The following is a 16,310-nucleotide window of genomic DNA, read 5'->3' as shown; positions in this document are numbered from 1 at the left end:
ATACATACAGCCCAGCGCAACCCCTACGTTAAAAAGGGGCGGGTATATTGACGTCAACCAATGGCAGGGAAGCTTTCATGTCCAAACGTCTTAAGACCTTTAAAATTCACGTGTTAACAGGTCATTTTTTACCGTCTTAAGACGTACAAATTTGGCGTGTTAATGCGAACGTCACATTAGACGTTTTGGTCCTTTCCGCGTTCCATATTAATACCGCACAACACCGGCTGGACACGGAGGACAACCCGTAGGCAACAGCCTGAAGCCCATCGTCACTAACTCTTAAGTAAGGGGAAGATCTAATGAAGAATTTATGTAATGTAAGTAATGACTTAAGTGTTTGATTAGTAACTGTAATATGATTGCTGCATTTAGAGACAGGAGTGCCTTCTACTCATTACTGAAAAAAGCCATTTACACCCAACACTGATCACAACACGTTAATCTTTGTCCAACCACAGGTAAACATTGTCTGACTTCCCCTGGCGATCCCTGCCTGTCCGGCGGCGGAGGTCCAGGTGCTGGCAGCGATGCCACACAGCTGGTTCAATATGCTTACTCCAACAGCTTGTCGGACCATCACAAAGGGGCGGGGCTTAGCGAAAGGTCAAGTCTCTGCTTTTCCACTCAGGTTTTGCATTTCCAACTTGTGTATTAAAAAACCTGAGTGCAAACGCACTCAATGGCTCAAATCCATCTGGCTGCTGACTTTCTGTGTGGAGTTTGCTTATTCTCCACTTAGTTAGGTTGGGTCTTCTCCGGGATGCTCCGGTTCGCCCAGCACTTGAAGACATGCAGGTTAGGTCATGGAGCAGCTGGGCTCAGCAGGTTAAGCAGGGCATCTACTGATCCCTGGCTTCTCCTGGCACTGAACCCCCAGCTGTTCCAAGCCATAACTTTAGTAGAATAATAATAAAATAATTATAATTGGAATTACCGCCTTATGGTTGTTTGTCTCCATGCACAGTTTACATCCATGTCTGTGAAAACATGACGCTTCACACTCATTGCTCCCCGACAGCACAGATGATCTATACAGCAGAGTTTGAAGGTGGGCACAGATGATGAGTGTCAGCAACTAAGTATCAGACTAAATGTCTCCCCTTCTGTTCCTGAGGTATGACGTTGAATTATGGCCAGAAAAGTGTTTTCTGCAGAACATTATGATGTCAAAGTGAAGCTGACCTTTGACCTTTAGGATATAAAATGTCATCACTTCATTATTTAATCTGCTTAATTGTGCATCAGCTCTATGCTGAGCCTACACACATGGCCTACGCCGTTGTGAACACTTACACTTGTGTGGTGGTGTGTCTGTGTCACTCTGCAAAACACTGGTCAGCAGTGGGGTTTCTGTCAAGTGCTGTAAAGTTTAGTTGATTCAAAACACACATTAAACATGGCTTAAAAGAGACAAACACATTTCAAACACAAGAACACAAATGTCTTCACTATAACTCACAGCATTCACTGACTGAGCACTTGTCTTTATCTGGACACGTTTCCCCCACAAATCCCCCATGCTAATGTTATTAGTACGCACCGATGGCATTTTACATTGTATAAATTAGCTTAGCAGCTAGCTGACATGTCCTCTATTGACCGCCAGGGACAACAGCAACATTTAACAAAGGTAATGGTACATAATTTGGCTCCATTACAGCTCACAAGGTTCACTGACAAAACAACTGTCTCATACTTAACACATTTTCCAAACAAATACAACACGCTAACATTATTAGCACAAGCCTATGGCATTTTACATTGTGTAAATTAGCCTAGTAATGAGCGGAGATTTCCTCTGCTCATATGAAGCGAAGATAAATCACACACAAGACTTAAAATGCAATTTTGTGGAGGCTTTGCCGTCTTCACAATTTATTGTTTCTTATCTGTGAAATTAAAGTAAGTGTCCTTCAACCATCTAAAACTAATGAGTTCATTGTTAAGTCCAAGTGAACATTTGTGCCAAATCTGAAGAAACTCCTTTGAGGTGTTCTTGAGATATCATGTTCGAAAGGATGGGACAGACGGATGTACAGCCATCCAAACAGACAACCAGAAAACATAAAGCCTCTGGCCACAGCTATCGCCGGCACGGAGACATCAAAATATTGCAAAACATAAGAGTCGTGATTATAAATGCTCCCTTTTCTTCAAATGAGGGGTGTTGCGATATATTGTTATTGATGAAAACCGTGATATTCAAAAATAAAATACATATCATGATGATAATACACTTTTAATAGTATTGTGTAAATAATACAGCACCTCTGAAATAAATGGGTCAATATCACCATGAAGTGCCTTTGAGAATTCAGTCTCAGAAATAAAAAGCTGAGATTGTTCATTTAAATTCATACTCATTATAAAGCTGAGATTGTTCATTTAAATTCATACTCATTATATTAAGAAGACATTAGGCTGTTAGAAATATGTGTTGCTCAAGCTCCAGCACTTTTCATAAATTTGAGTAGACAATATACAAGCAAACTGCATAATATGATGTCATGATGACCCAGCTCATAGGCCATGGCAAAGATGGCAGACACACACGGTATCAACTGAAAAGTGCACAGAGTTATTGTTCACAAAAGATAATAGCAAAAACATGGTTAAGTTATGAGGTGTGTAAATCTGTGTGTCAGTGTGTCGGCAGGTGAACGGGTGCGTGAGTGATGTATGCTGGGTGTTGTATGGTGTAGAACACAAACTGAAAACCACAGGCCTGTGCTACGAAGCAGGGTTTGGAGTTAGCGAGGTAACTTCAGGGTTAACTCTGGGTTTTCAGGGAGTTAGCGAGGTAACTTCAGGGTTAACTCTGGGTTTTCAGTGCTATGAAGCTGGTTCTCTCTTTACTGGGATAAATCACCGTGGTAACTTATTCTGAGCAGCTAACCTGCTCCGGAGCAGGTTAACTTCAGGGTAAGAGATCACAGCCTGTCAGTACCCCGACCTCTGACTGCTGCTATTTCACACTCTGATCCCATCACTGCAGCTCAACATAACATGAGATACCTGTGTGATGAGAACTAGGATAAAACAGATCATATTTTATTAGTAAAATAATCCACACACGGTTAATTGGCTCCTCTTATTATAAATGCAACATTTCGGTCAGATAGACCTCATTAATCATTAACTACTTTTCCACCCTTTACTTCAGCAACACAAACAGTCTGGTGTTACTTTAAAGTGTTTTATGTGACATATTCAGAGGAGTTTTATCACCTAAACAGCAAAACATACTTTGTACTAATGTCACATGTAGCTCAGTGATACCTACAGGTAATTTAAAGCCCTATTCGGGTGGGATTAGTTTAACGTGGAGACGTGGGGTAAAGTAATTATTACCAGGGATTTTAGTCCCGTCTGAACGCGCCATGTCTTTAATCGTTACGGATAATGTCAGTAAAAATTACGGCGACTTTTACCTTCTGTAAAACAGTCCAGAGAAAATACCTCAGGTAATATCGATTCCGTGCGAACGCGATCCTCTGTAAAAATTTGTGTAAATATTTCGTCACGTCACTGAGGCTGGGGAGCATCACATCCAGCTCCCAGTCCATCAGCACTGGTGCCCCCCAGGGGTGTGTCCTCTTCCCACCGCTCTTCTCCCTGTATACTTACGACTGCACCTCAAGGGACCCTTCTGAGACACGCCTCTGTGAAACTCCTGAAATTTGCGGACGACACCACAGTCATCGGTCTAATCCGGGACTGTGGTGAGTCTGCATACAGACAGGAGGAGGAGCAGCTGGTCCTCTGGTTGGGTCGGAACCACCTGGAGCTGAACCTGCTCAAGACTGTGGAAATGACGGTGGACTTTAGGAGAAGCCCCCCAACACTGCTCCACCTCACCATCCTCAACAGCTCAGTGTCTACTGTGGACATCTTAAGGTTTCTTGGTACCACAGTCTCTTGGGACCTGAAGTGGACCTCCCACATAAACACTGTCCGGAAAAAGACCCATCAGAGACTGTACTTCCTGCGACAGCTCAGGAAGCTCAACCTGCCTCAGGAACTGCTGATCATGTTCTACACATCCATCACCGTCGGTTTGGATCTGCCACCAAACTGGACAGGAACAGACTGAAAAGGACAATCAGGTGCGCAGAGAGGATTATCCCTCCATTGAGGACCTGTACAGGTCAAGGATCAGGATCAGGATCAGGATCCTCCTCTCCGGTAGGCGCTACAGAGCACTGTTCACCAAAACTACCCGTCACAAATACAGTTTCTTCCCCCAGGCTGTTGCTCTTATGAACTCCTACACAGTCACAACAAACAACACTGCATCCTTGTACATTGCATATATTTTTTATATTTGATGTATAGTTGTATATTTTTTGTATATTGTATATTCTGTATGGTTACTTTGTAACGCGTTACACCCAACACTGGATGTATGTAGGTTTGTTAGTTGTCTCAGACTGGAGAGCAGTGTGCATGTGTGTGATGTTGATTTTTCTTAATCTGCTTCATTGTTGATATTTAGTGTATTTTACATTTTGTGGTGGAGAGTATGGATTCGGACATTTTGATTTGTGTGTGGTTGCTGCAACATGTTTTAATTTTATATCTCTTAATGATGAATTATGAAATATGACCTATGAATAAATAAATACCTCATCCCAACAGTATCATACAAAAAACCTTTAAATGACCACAAATTTGAATCGTTACCTCTCTGAAACAGTTTTCGGCATTAACCTAATTATATGGTGCATGACTCCTTTTTTATGGATTTTAGTTGTTGGTTTAAATGATATCATACAGGTCAAAAGATGCAGAAAATGTGTGTCTGTGCTGCGTGTAGGTTTTGTTTACCCACGGTAGGGAGTACATATATGAAATGAAAGATTTGTTGACCTCCCCCAGGATATTTGCACATCAAACACTAAATTTTCTGCACTCTGGTGGATTTTTATGCATCAGATTTTGTGATGGAAATGTCTTTAATTTTGTCAAAACAAGTCTTCTGCTACCTCAATATTTCTATTTTGTGTGTGTGTGTGTGTGTGTGTGTGTGTGTGCAAGAGAGAGACCAACAAGTCAATGTCGTCAGGTTACAAAACATCTGCAGACTGCTGTTGTGGTCAGAGGAAGAAGGAGGGTTTAGGGAGGCAGTTGAGGAGGTGGGGATGAAGAGGTTGTCATGGTAACCCCTCCTCTGCTGTTGGGGGTGATGATGTAATATTACCCATCGCCGTGTTTCTGGGCTCTTTTCTCCTTGTCCTTGCCACCTCCACACACACACACACACACACACACACACACACATAGCGCTGCATGCATGTGACGTAATGGTGTAGAGGAGACAAATAAAAGGAAGCACAGGAGCCCCACACACTCTACATGACCCGACGTTTACAGTAAGATAAGAGAGCAGTCACTCTGAGCCACTTTCACAACAACCTGCTGCAATCTAATCTCTTCTTTTCCTCCTCCTTAAGGCCACTGATGCTTGTAATTTTAAAAGAATCCAGTGCACTTAAGATAAAAACAAGCTTCTCTTTTCTTCTTCACTGCATCCCGCTGCTTCCTGCGGCACCAATCACACCATCAAAGCCCTGTGTGTGTGCGAGTGTGTGTGTGTGTGTTTGTGTGCTCCGTGCATCATTAAAAGACAAAAGGCAGAAAGCTCTGGCAGCAGAGTAAAGAGGGCTTTTTACAGTAAACCATCAGATAGCAGCTGTAGAGGACGACTCCTGCCACATGAGGGGGCCAATCAGCTGCTGAGCTTGATGTAAAAGGACAAAGGGGACCAGAGAGATTAAACACTTCATTCATCAGGTTCATAGAAATGTATCACAGATTGAAAATATACATCAGACATCAATCAAAAACAAGCTGTGCAGAGCTGACTTTTCTCTCTCATCTGAAAAGAGAAGACAGATTCACGTCCTCCTCCAACGATATGAGACACGCAGCTAAAAGACATTTAGAAAATATAAAAGATAATATTCTATGTTTAGTTTGTTTGATATTTTGGCCCAAATGCAAAGCAACAACAGTCCTGTATATCAACGCAACAACAACTTTTTTCAAAATTCCTTCTTCACATATAACAACAATTTAAACATATCACTGTCAGTGGTATTATTTTCTGATCCCAGCCCCTTCATTTAGTCCCAGAGTGCACAGACGCTGATCCAGAACCAGCAGTTTGTGATTGTCTTCATGTGTACCATTGCATAGTGTCAAAAGAAAGAAAGAGAGGAAGAGGATGAGGAGTTTTTTTCAGGCTGCAGCTTCACATCTCTGGCTGAACAGCTCATCCACCACCTTCGGGTCAGCCAGCGTCGAAAGGTCGCCCAGGTCCTTCTCATTGCGGGCGATCTGCCGGAGGATTCGCCTCATGATCTTTCCTAAAAATGGATCCAGAGTCAGAGGAGAGGACAGATGTTACTGAGGAGGAGCAGGGAAAGAGGAGGAGGATGTTGGCTTTAAAGAGGTGTTGAGCAATTTACCTGAGCGAGTCTTCGGGAGCACTGGAGCATTTTGAATAAAGTCTGGTGTGGCAATTGGTCCGATTTTCTCTCTCACTGACAAAAGGATATAGAGAGGGAATCAGTGCAGAGCCGATCAAAGCTCATCTTCACTGGATTTGAAAGGTCATTTCTTTTAACAGCCTTGTGTGATACAACCTATTTCCAACTGACGAAGCCAAAATCAGACTGGTTTCACCCAAAGGCGTCAGTGCAGGTATATCAGACAGTTAGTGAACAACAAATTAAGCATCGTTCTGTAAAAGTACGCTTGTACAATGCAAAGTTTCTATTGTTGGCTGCAGCTGATGATTTTTTTTCTGTTATTAACCAATCTATTGATTTTTTTTTTTTCAATTATCTAATAATCATTTTGTCTATAAAATGTGAGAAAATAATAATAACAATAATAATAATAATAATAATAGTAGCACAGAACCTGGGGAGACAGGGCGTTTTCATTCACTGCCCCCTCTCTGTGGAAGTCACTACCACACCACATAAAAAATGCTCCACAGCATTGTCAGCATTCAAAAAGGCCCTCAAAACCCAACTCTTCAGACTTGCCAACCACAGCTAACCCCCAGTTTCCCCAGCTGACTGATTTTATTCTTTTATTTTATTGTCTTTAACAAAGAATTTACTGTTTCTTTAAATACCACTCTACGTAAAGCATCTTCAAGGACTCCGAAAAGCACTATGTAAGTGTGATGTATTTATTATTATTCAGTCTGTCTGAACAACAGTCCAAAACCCAACCCAAAACACAGAAAAGCAACAAATGTACATGTTTCAGAAGCAGGAATCAGAAACTGTTTTGTATTTTTCCTTGATAAATGACTTCTAGCTTGAGCTCTAGGATGTTAGACCAGGCATTTTTCACTGTTTTCTGATGTTTTATAGACCAAGGGAATAATTGATTCATCAGACAACTACATGTTAAGTCTTCTTTTTGATCTGGTAAATCATCTTGAGACCCCTCAGATTCGTCTTGTGAACCTTTGGAGGGATCCAGACCTACAGGTTGTGCTTTTAGCAATCTCCATTTTAGTGAGAAAATCCAATCATCATGTTGTTAAAGTTCACATTCTAACATCTGACATTTGTTAGATTTTATTTGACGTACTACTCAAAGGGCAAGATGGACAACAGAAACATTTAAAACCAAAATGTACATCCATTCCTCGAGTAAATCCCCCGTGTGTCAGAGCCTCACCCTGTCTCTTGAGCTCCTCCACCAGCGTGTGGTTAAACTCCCTGCTGGCTTTGAGGGTGACGAAGCAGTACAGACACTCGCCTTTTACCTTGTGAGGCCGACTCACCACCGCAGCCTCCGCCACAGCCGGGTGCTCCGTCAGAGCCGCCTCCATCTCCGCTGTGCTCATCAGGTGGCCTGAAAAACACCAAGAACCACAAAGTCATAAGAGACAAAACATAAACATACAAAAGATGAATAAACACACAGTTCCTGCGGAGGAAAAATAAAAGAAAACACTCTCAAAAGGCTGCGAGTTAAAATGAGTGTTGAAGTTATTGTTGCAATATTACATAACACAGTGGAAATAGCTCAGTTTGGTATAACCTTTATCGAAGGTTTTGAGAAGCAGCTGTAACACAATACAGTACCTGACACATTCAACATGTCGTCTATTCTTCCTGTGATCCAGTAATAGCCGTCTTTATCCCGCCTGCAGCCTGAGAGAGGAGAAAACAAATTGCATAACCCCCAAAAGAGTTTTTATAGCATCTTTGTCTGTCCCTCAAGACACTCTTTGGTATTTCAGTAAGAAATCAAGTACATTTTTGGCATTTAGTCTCTTGTAATGTACAATGTTATATTCATTCTTTAGTTCAGACCCAGGGGGTGTGCGGCAGGTGGGTGAACTTGAGTGTGCAGATAGTAGATGTTACATATTTTTTGTGGCTTACCATCACCAGTTACATAGAAGCCTGGGAACTTCTTGAAGTAGGTGTTCTCGAAGCGTTCGTTGTTTCTGTATACAGTCCGCATTATTCCAGGCCAGGGCTTCCTGAATACCTGTAACCAAACACAGAAAACACCAACAAAATCATAACATACTACTGCTACTACTGCTACCAGTAATAGTTATAAAGTTAAAGGTTCAGTGAGAAGGATTAAGGGGAACCTATATGCAGAAGAATGTAATATAATACGTATGTTTTCTGTAGTTTATAATCACCTGAATCGTTGGGTTTTCGTTGCCTTAACATAAGCTGTTTATATCTAAATACAAAGTGGGTCCTCATCCACGGAGTCTGCCATGTTTCTAAAGTAGCTCAGAACAAACAAACCAAACACGCTGTAGATGGGGCCATTTGTGTTTTTGCGCTAGCCACTGTAGCAGCCACTTTGTGACAAGCCGAACAGCATTGGAAAAACACTTATTTTTAACATTTAACGACTTTTTTTCAGTGCTTTTACCAGTTTAAATCATTGGGTCTGTTTGCTTTGGAGAGAAAGAGACCTCTGCAGATAATTCAGCTCCCTGTAAAAACCTCCTGAACTTATGGATCTTAAGTTATCAGGGAAAAAACATGAGCACACATTAGCAGATGCTGGGCTAGTGGCAAGTCTGTGACATTCCAAACAGTGTTGAAATGTCACGTGAAACTGCTTTTCTCAGTGTTTTTACTGGTTTTAATCACGTGGTCCATTTGTTTTGGAGAGGAAGACACCTCTGTGGATAATTTGGCTCCCGGTAAAAACCTCCTGAGCAATGAACACTGAAAGAATTCTAACTGGGAGCTCACGCTTGGTACACAGGAGAGGTTTCAGCTGGTTGCGATCTGCAGTTCTCACCACTAGATGGCACTAAATCCCACACACTGCTCCTTTAACAATAAATATTCACGTCACACCTTTCAGTACAAAGCTAAATAGTGATTTACAAATGAAAATCAGAATTAAAACAATTCAGGGCTATGATTAAATCATCAGGCAAAAAAAATGCAGACAATAAAATGAAATACATCACAATAAACATACGGTCAAAAGCAAATAAAGCTAAAAAGAATTACCACTACTAGTAGCAGGGTAATCACACCTTTAATTAGTATTAAACAGAATATAATACTATCATTTTTTATGTGTTTTTAAAGCGCTTCAAACTGAAAGTCTACTAGTAAAATTCACAAGCTAAATAATGCCAGCAGCAGAGATGTGTCCAGTCAACAAAACAAACGATGAATGGGTAATAATAACTGAAACCGAGGTGCTGAGCTGAACCTATCATTTATGGTTATTTATGAATGTTTTTATCATCAGTTCCACACACAGCACATTTATTTTTTTAAGCCTATAACCTTTGAATGTTTATGATTAACAGCATTTTTCTTTCCTTCCCGTCTAACGTGTGTGTATCTGTTGATCTGGTCGTCGAGCTGCTGCATACAGCTGCCCTTACAGGGATAAATAAAGTTGCGTAGAATTGAATTGAAACTCACGAGATAACCCTCGGCCTCGCCTTCCAGTTCCTCCCCGTGTTCATTGAGGATTGTGGGCTCCACCCCGAAGAAAGGAAAGGTCTGAAATATGAGAAGTGGATTGAAGGTGAGATAAGGGTGTTCTTTCATTATACAGCTCCTGTATGTTTCTTCCAGATCACAACCCTGATCGTAATCTACACGTAGAAAAACCTAATAGAAACATACAGTGGTGTGAAAAAGTGTTTGCCCCCTTCCTGATTTCTTACTTTTTTGCATGTTTTCCGCACTTAAATGTTTCAGATCATCAAACAAATTTAAACATTAATCAAAGATAACACAAGTAAACACAAAATGCAGTTTTGAAATGAAGGGTTTTATTAATGAGGAAGAAAAAAATCCAAAGCTACATGGCCCTGTGTGAAAAAGTGTTTGCCCCCTAAACCTAATAACTGGTTGGGCCACCCTTAGCAGCAACTACTGCAATCAAGCGTTTGCGATAACTTGCAATGAGTCTTTTACAACGCTGTGGAGGAATTTTGGCCCACTCATCTTTGCAGAATTGTTGTAATTCAGCCACATTGGAGGGTTTTCGAGCATGAACCGCCTTTTTAAGGTCATGCCACAGCATCTCAATAGGATTCAGGTCAGGACTTTGACTAGGCCACTCCAAAGTCTTCATTTTGTTTTTCTTCAGCCATTCAGAGGTGGACTTGCTGGTGTGTTTTGGATCATTGTCCTGCTGTAGAACCCAAGTTCGCTTCAGCTTGAGGTCACGAACAGATGGCCGGACATTCTCCTTCAGGATTTTTTGGTAGACAGCAGAATTCATGCTTCCATTTATCACAGCAAGTCTTCCAGGTCCTGAAGCAGCAAAACAGCCCCAGACCATCACACTGCCACCACCATATTTTACTGTTGGTATGATGTTCTTTTTCTGAAATGCGGTGTTACTTTTACGCCAGATGTAATGGGACACAGACCTTCCAAAAAGTTCAACTTTTGTCTCGTCAGTCCACAGAATATTTTCCCAAAAGTCTTGGGGATCATCAAGATGTTTTCTGGCAAAAATGAGACGAGCCTTAATGTTCTTTTTGCTTAGCAGTGGTTTTCGTCTTGGAACTCTGCCATGCAGGCCATTTTTGCCCAGTCTCTTTCTTATGGTGGAGTCATGAACACTGACCTTAACTGAGGCAAGTGATGCCTGCAGTTCTTTAGATGTTGTTGTGGGGTCTTTTGTCACCTCTTGGATGAGTCGTCGCTGCGCTCTTGGGGTAATTTTGGTCGGCCGGCCACTCCTGGGAAAGTTCACCACTGTTCCGTGTTTTCGCCATTTGTGGATAATGGCTCTCACTGTGGTTCGCTGGAGTCCCAAAGCTTTAGAAATGGCTTTATAACCTTTTCCAGACTGATAGATTTCAATTACTTTTTTTCTCATTTGTTCCTGAATTTCTTTGGATCTCGGCATGATGTCTGTAGCTTTTGAGGATCTTTTGGTCTACTTCACTTTGTCAGGTAGGTCCTATTTAAGTGATTTCTAGATTGGGAACAGGTGTGCAGTAATCAGGCCTGGGTGTGGCTACAGAAATTGAACTCAGGTGTGATCAACCACAGTTATGTTTTAACAGGAGCTGGGGGGCAAACACTTTTTCACACAGGGCCATGTAGCTTTGGATTTTTTTCTTCCTCATTAATAAAACCCTTCATTTAAAAACTGCATTTTGTGTTTACTTGTGTTATCTTTGACTAATGTTTAAATTTGTTTGATGATCTGAAACATTTAAGTGTGGAAAACATGCAAAAAAGTAAGAAATCAGGAAGGGGGCAAACACTTTTTCACACCACTGTATATGAAAAAGGTTGCATCTCCTGCATTGGTTTAGTGAAGGATACTGATGCATCTGTTTTCACATACAGATGAAACTCAGCAGAGGAAGGAGGTGCTGGTGTGTTTAAGATTTACATAAAGATGTCAGAGTATGATGTAACCGATGTTGTCACTTACAGCAGAGCCTGGTTTCAGCGGTGTGGCAGCAGGCAGAGGAGTCAAAACATGACCTCCCTGTAGAGACATAAAGTGATACTTACAGAGGAAACTCAAAATCATGTTTTAAGTAACTCCTCTTAGCTGAACAGCATATGGACCGAAATTTATTCTAACCCTCCAAACAGGATTCTGAAATATTACTCAATACCAGCAGAGGTGTGAGTTAACTGCAGGCAGATGGCAGTGCCAAAACTTACAGTTTCTGTCTGCCAGAAAGTATCGACCACTGGACATCTGCCCTGACCGACGACCTCATAGTACCACTGCCACGCCTCTGGGTTGATGGGCTCACCAACAGTACCCAGAATCCTCAGGCTGGATAGGTTGTACCTGGGGGAGCGAGGTGAGGAAATTCCCTTCAGATTATCTTAAATTTCATTATTACGTGAAACTGATCACTGCTCTGTTTTTTTACATAGACCCTGATCTCAATGAGACTAACTGATTGAATAAAGTTGTATATCAATCTGTAAGACTAAATATATTCCATAAATTAAATTTTCTGCCATATCTACCACACCGAGTTAGTGATTTGCTACATTTCAAAGACATCAGTGCAAAATGATGTTTGTTTATTTTAAGAATTATTATTCCTTTACTGGTGATATTTTACATGTTTTGTGTTGATGTTTTAAATCAAAGCAGTAGTTCACTTATTTGTGTTAATTTTCATTATTGGGGTAATTGTGAATATTGTGTCCAGCAGCACTCAAAGAGACTGCTGGGCAACAATAAAAGAGACTCAAAAACAGGAAGAAAATGTAACCTCAAAACACACAAAAGATCTGAGTCAAACATCTAGATATTTGAGATTGAAAGATATGACATCATTTCAAAAAGTTGAAAGCCTGGCATTTTTTGTTTTTAACCAAACAAGGATTTTTGCTTAAAAGAAAGTCATGTGTCCAATCTGTGTTGCAAAAAAATCATTTGCTTCTACACAAAATGTAAGGTAACCTGATTACAGTAAGTTTTAGTGCCATTTCAAAAATTTTAAGCATTTGTTGATGGTTATCGGGATAATATTGTGAATCAGAAATTAAGCATAGCGCTATTTCAGTTCTTTGCTGCTGCTCTCCCTGCCTTAGGCCTTCCATGTAGGTGCATGGAAGGGCAGGGAGGTGTACTCTCACACCTTAGGCTTTCCATGTAGGCGCATGGAAGGGCAGGTAGGTTTGCTCTCTCTGCCTTAAGGCTTTCCACGCAGGCACGTGGAGGGGCGGGGAGGTGTACTCTCATGCCTTAGGCTTCCCATGTTGACGCATGGAAGAGGCTTTCTGCTTAGGCCTGAGGAAAGCCAGAGGGGCCCCAGGACAGAGCCATACCTCCAAATATAATACCGCAAATGGAAATAAAAGTTTTCTTTGACTAAAGTGGTCCTGAGTGAATTATTTTGGAGAGGATAGTCATGACAGTATTTTTTTTTTAATTTTCAATCCAATGCCTAGTCCAAATCAAACAAAATCTGCCTGCCAGCACCTCTAATGCTCGCTACTAACACTCATCTCATTTGTTTAACATGTAATAAAAAATAAATAAATAAACAAGGCGGAAAAACAATAAGTTGATGTTTTATGGGGTGTTGTGTGCCAAACTACTTCTTGGCAGTGCCAGTGATTTCCGGTCATCTTGTCAGAGACTCCAGCACAGTAACAGGCTAGCTGTTTCGCCGTTTCTAGTTTTTATGTCAAGCAAAGCTAACTGGCTGCCGGCTCTAGGTTCATATTTAGCCTACAGACCAGAGAGTGATATTAATCATAAGCATATTTTACAAAATATCAAACTATTCTATTACATTTTCTGCCATAAAACTCCATCATGGCTGCGTGGTAAATGTCTTATGTTGGAATGAGCAAAAGAGGTTCAAAAAAGGAAGATAGGCAATCAGTATCCGTTTTCAAGGTTTGTTCAACTGTCTTAGGGCTGTTGTTTTTTTGCCAATTTCTAGTGTTGCACTGACAAGCTGATGAAACTTTGACTGGTTATCAAATCACCTTTGAAGTAAGTGCTGAGAGTTTTCCCTGCATCTTTTTTGACGGATATTGACTTAAAGGATTCTTGTATATTTAGAGCTGAAAATGCATGACAGTTCACAGAGTATTACTCACATCACCATTCATACAGTTTGTCTTCTTCACCTCACTACTGAGGAGCCTGTTACATAAGATGTGAGAGCAGAGGAAGGAGGTCTTTCAAAAATGAAAGGTGGATATTTCCATATGGAAGCTGGGAAACCCTGCTGTAAACTGCACTCAAACTATCTATCACATCAAGCTGTGTTTTGAAAGTCAAACTCCTGCTGTAGCTTCTGTAAATCAGGATTTTTCTGAGCCGCTGTGACGTTCACGTGTACACGCAGGCTCTTACTTTTGCAGCGGCTCCCGTCCGTACTTCATCAGCAGGCGGATGGCTGTGGGAGCTGTGTAGAACTTGGTCACTTTGTACTTCTCAATGATCTCCCAGAACCTGCCGACATGAGGGTGAACTGGGATACCTTCAAACTGGAGAAAAACCACACATACATCTCTAAGAAAGGATCTTTATAGTGGCTTCTCTGTCTTTAATGGCACTGTGAGAATTTTTAATGAAATAAAAGTGTCATTCAGACTCACTAGGACACTTGTGGCACCATTTGCAAGGGGCCCGTAGGTGATGTAGGAGTGGCCAGTGATCCAGCCGATGTCGGCCGTGCACCAGTACACGTCGTCATGGTGATGGTCGAAAACGTACTTGAAGGTCAGTGACGTGTAGAGCAGATACCCAGCAACAGTGTGGAGAACACCCTGTACCGTACACGGCGACGGAAACATGAATGAGGCGGTAATTGGTCAACACAGAGATGGCAAACAACGAAAAATAAGGGGGCAGAGAAAAGAGACGTGTATGCAGGTGCAGGTGTGTGTGTGTGTGTGAGGGGTGACATGTATTACTCATGTTGTGGGGACATAAATATGTTTATACAATCACATTGTGGGGACTCGCCTTTCTTTGGGGGACAAAACATTAGTTCCCATAACATAAATTTAAAGTTAGGGTAAGGTTAGGTTTAGGTTAGGAAATTAATGTAAGTCAATGTAATGTTCTCTATACTGACTCTGTGTGTGTGTGTGTGTGTGTGTGTGTGTGTGTGTGTGTGTGTGTGTGTGTGTGTGCGTGTAAGAGAGACAAAGACAGAGATGATCTCATACTATCTGATGTTCTGAGCTCTGTGTTTTGTGTCATTTCTACTTTCCTCAGGCTGCATTTATGCCTCTTAGTATTAGGAAACCATTAATTCCCACTATTTCACAGCAGAAACAGCAAATTATGTCAAAGCCTGCAAGGTTACCGCCATTACAGGCTCATCAGAGGAGAAAATAAGACGTGATTTAAATGTGTGGTTTCACTGAGAATTTATAAACAGAAAATGAGCAGCATGCTTTTCTTTCTAGCAAAGCTACAATAAGTTTTTCTACTATAAAACTGGTTCCTACGCACACCTGTACACCTTACCTTGGGTTTGCCGGTGGAGCCGCTGGTGTAGAGGATAAACAGTGGGTCCTCAGCGTCCAGCCACTCAGGTTCACACTCTTCAGGAGAGTCTCTCATCGCCTCATCCCACCACACATCACACTCGGAGTCCCAGGAGGTCTGAACACATCAGAGCAGAGAGCAAATGCAAAACATAAAATCACTCATTTCATTTGCTCACAAACTGCTCAAAATACAAGCAGCAACACACCATGTCAATTTTGAGCTGAATATAATTTAGCGTGCCTCTGGGGGGGATATTCAGACTCAAAAATAGATTAGACTAGATTCAATTTTATTGTCGTTGCACAGACTGCAGGTACTGAGACAATGAAATGCAGTTTAGCAGTGAAGTGCAGAGTAATGTATAGTATAGAATACATAGTAATAAACAGAATAAACAGTGTTAATTAGGTGGTAATTTGTAAATCATATCTACCTGTAGTTTGTTGCATGCAGCTCCACTTTTTGTCCTCAGTGCGGGATGCTTGATGACGAGGCATTTAGTGACACTACATGATGCTCTAAGAGGGAAAAAAAAAAAAAAAAAAAGTGTAAGTATTAAAAGGGACCAAAACCTGTCATAATGGCTACTGAGCACTTGTGAGGCTCTGCCTTGCATGACTTTAAAGGGCCAGTGTGTAAAATGGGTTGAAAACAGTGACATCAGTGGTCAAATTCTAGATTGCAGGGCTCACTCGCTCACCCCTCCCGTCGGGTAAATGACGGTGGCCTCGTAGGGACAAAAAGCCTTGCGCACAAGTTTTTCAGGAGTAGGTCTATCTAGCGACGAGGTGAATATTTATTTAGAAATCTAA

At 41.4% G+C, this 16,310-nt stretch overlaps 1 protein-coding gene and 1 long non-coding RNA gene across 2 annotated transcripts in view; one reads left to right on the top strand and one right to left on the bottom strand.

The window, feature by feature from the left end:
* The first annotated feature begins 2,373 nt into the window (after positions 1-2,373).
* On the top strand, positions 2,374-6,219 carry LOC126382546 (uncharacterized). The gene is made up of 2 exons (XR_007569069.1): positions 2,374-2,761; positions 2,804-6,219. It is a non-coding gene; the product is annotated as an uncharacterized LOC126382546 (long non-coding RNA).
* Positions 5,773-16,310, bottom strand: part of acss2l (acyl-CoA synthetase short chain family member 2 like) — a 20,660-nt gene continuing 10,122 nt past the window's right edge. Inside the window, exons 7-18 of the mRNA XM_050032470.1 lie at positions 15,932-16,016; positions 15,475-15,612; positions 14,595-14,765; positions 14,350-14,483; positions 12,180-12,312; positions 11,941-11,997; positions 9,957-10,037; positions 8,421-8,529; positions 8,118-8,186; positions 7,708-7,884; positions 6,474-6,548; positions 5,773-6,371 (exon numbers count right to left, since the gene is read on the bottom strand). Coding sequence (XP_049888427.1) covers positions 6,244-6,371; positions 6,474-6,548; positions 7,708-7,884; positions 8,118-8,186; positions 8,421-8,529; positions 9,957-10,037; positions 11,941-11,997; positions 12,180-12,312; positions 14,350-14,483; positions 14,595-14,765; positions 15,475-15,612; positions 15,932-16,016 — 1,357 coding nt within the window. The 3' untranslated portion in view covers positions 5,773-6,243. The remainder of the gene's footprint in view (positions 6,372-6,473; positions 6,549-7,707; positions 7,885-8,117; positions 8,187-8,420; positions 8,530-9,956; positions 10,038-11,940; positions 11,998-12,179; positions 12,313-14,349; positions 14,484-14,594; positions 14,766-15,474; positions 15,613-15,931; positions 16,017-16,310) is intronic.

Source organism: Epinephelus moara, chromosome 21 (genome assembly GCF_006386435.1).
Source record: "Epinephelus moara isolate mb chromosome 21, YSFRI_EMoa_1.0, whole genome shotgun sequence".
NCBI lineage: Eukaryota > Metazoa > Chordata > Actinopteri > Perciformes > Serranidae > Epinephelus > Epinephelus moara.
The sequence above is the reverse complement of the archived record's forward strand: the minus strand, read 5'-3'. Positions and strand labels throughout refer to the sequence as shown.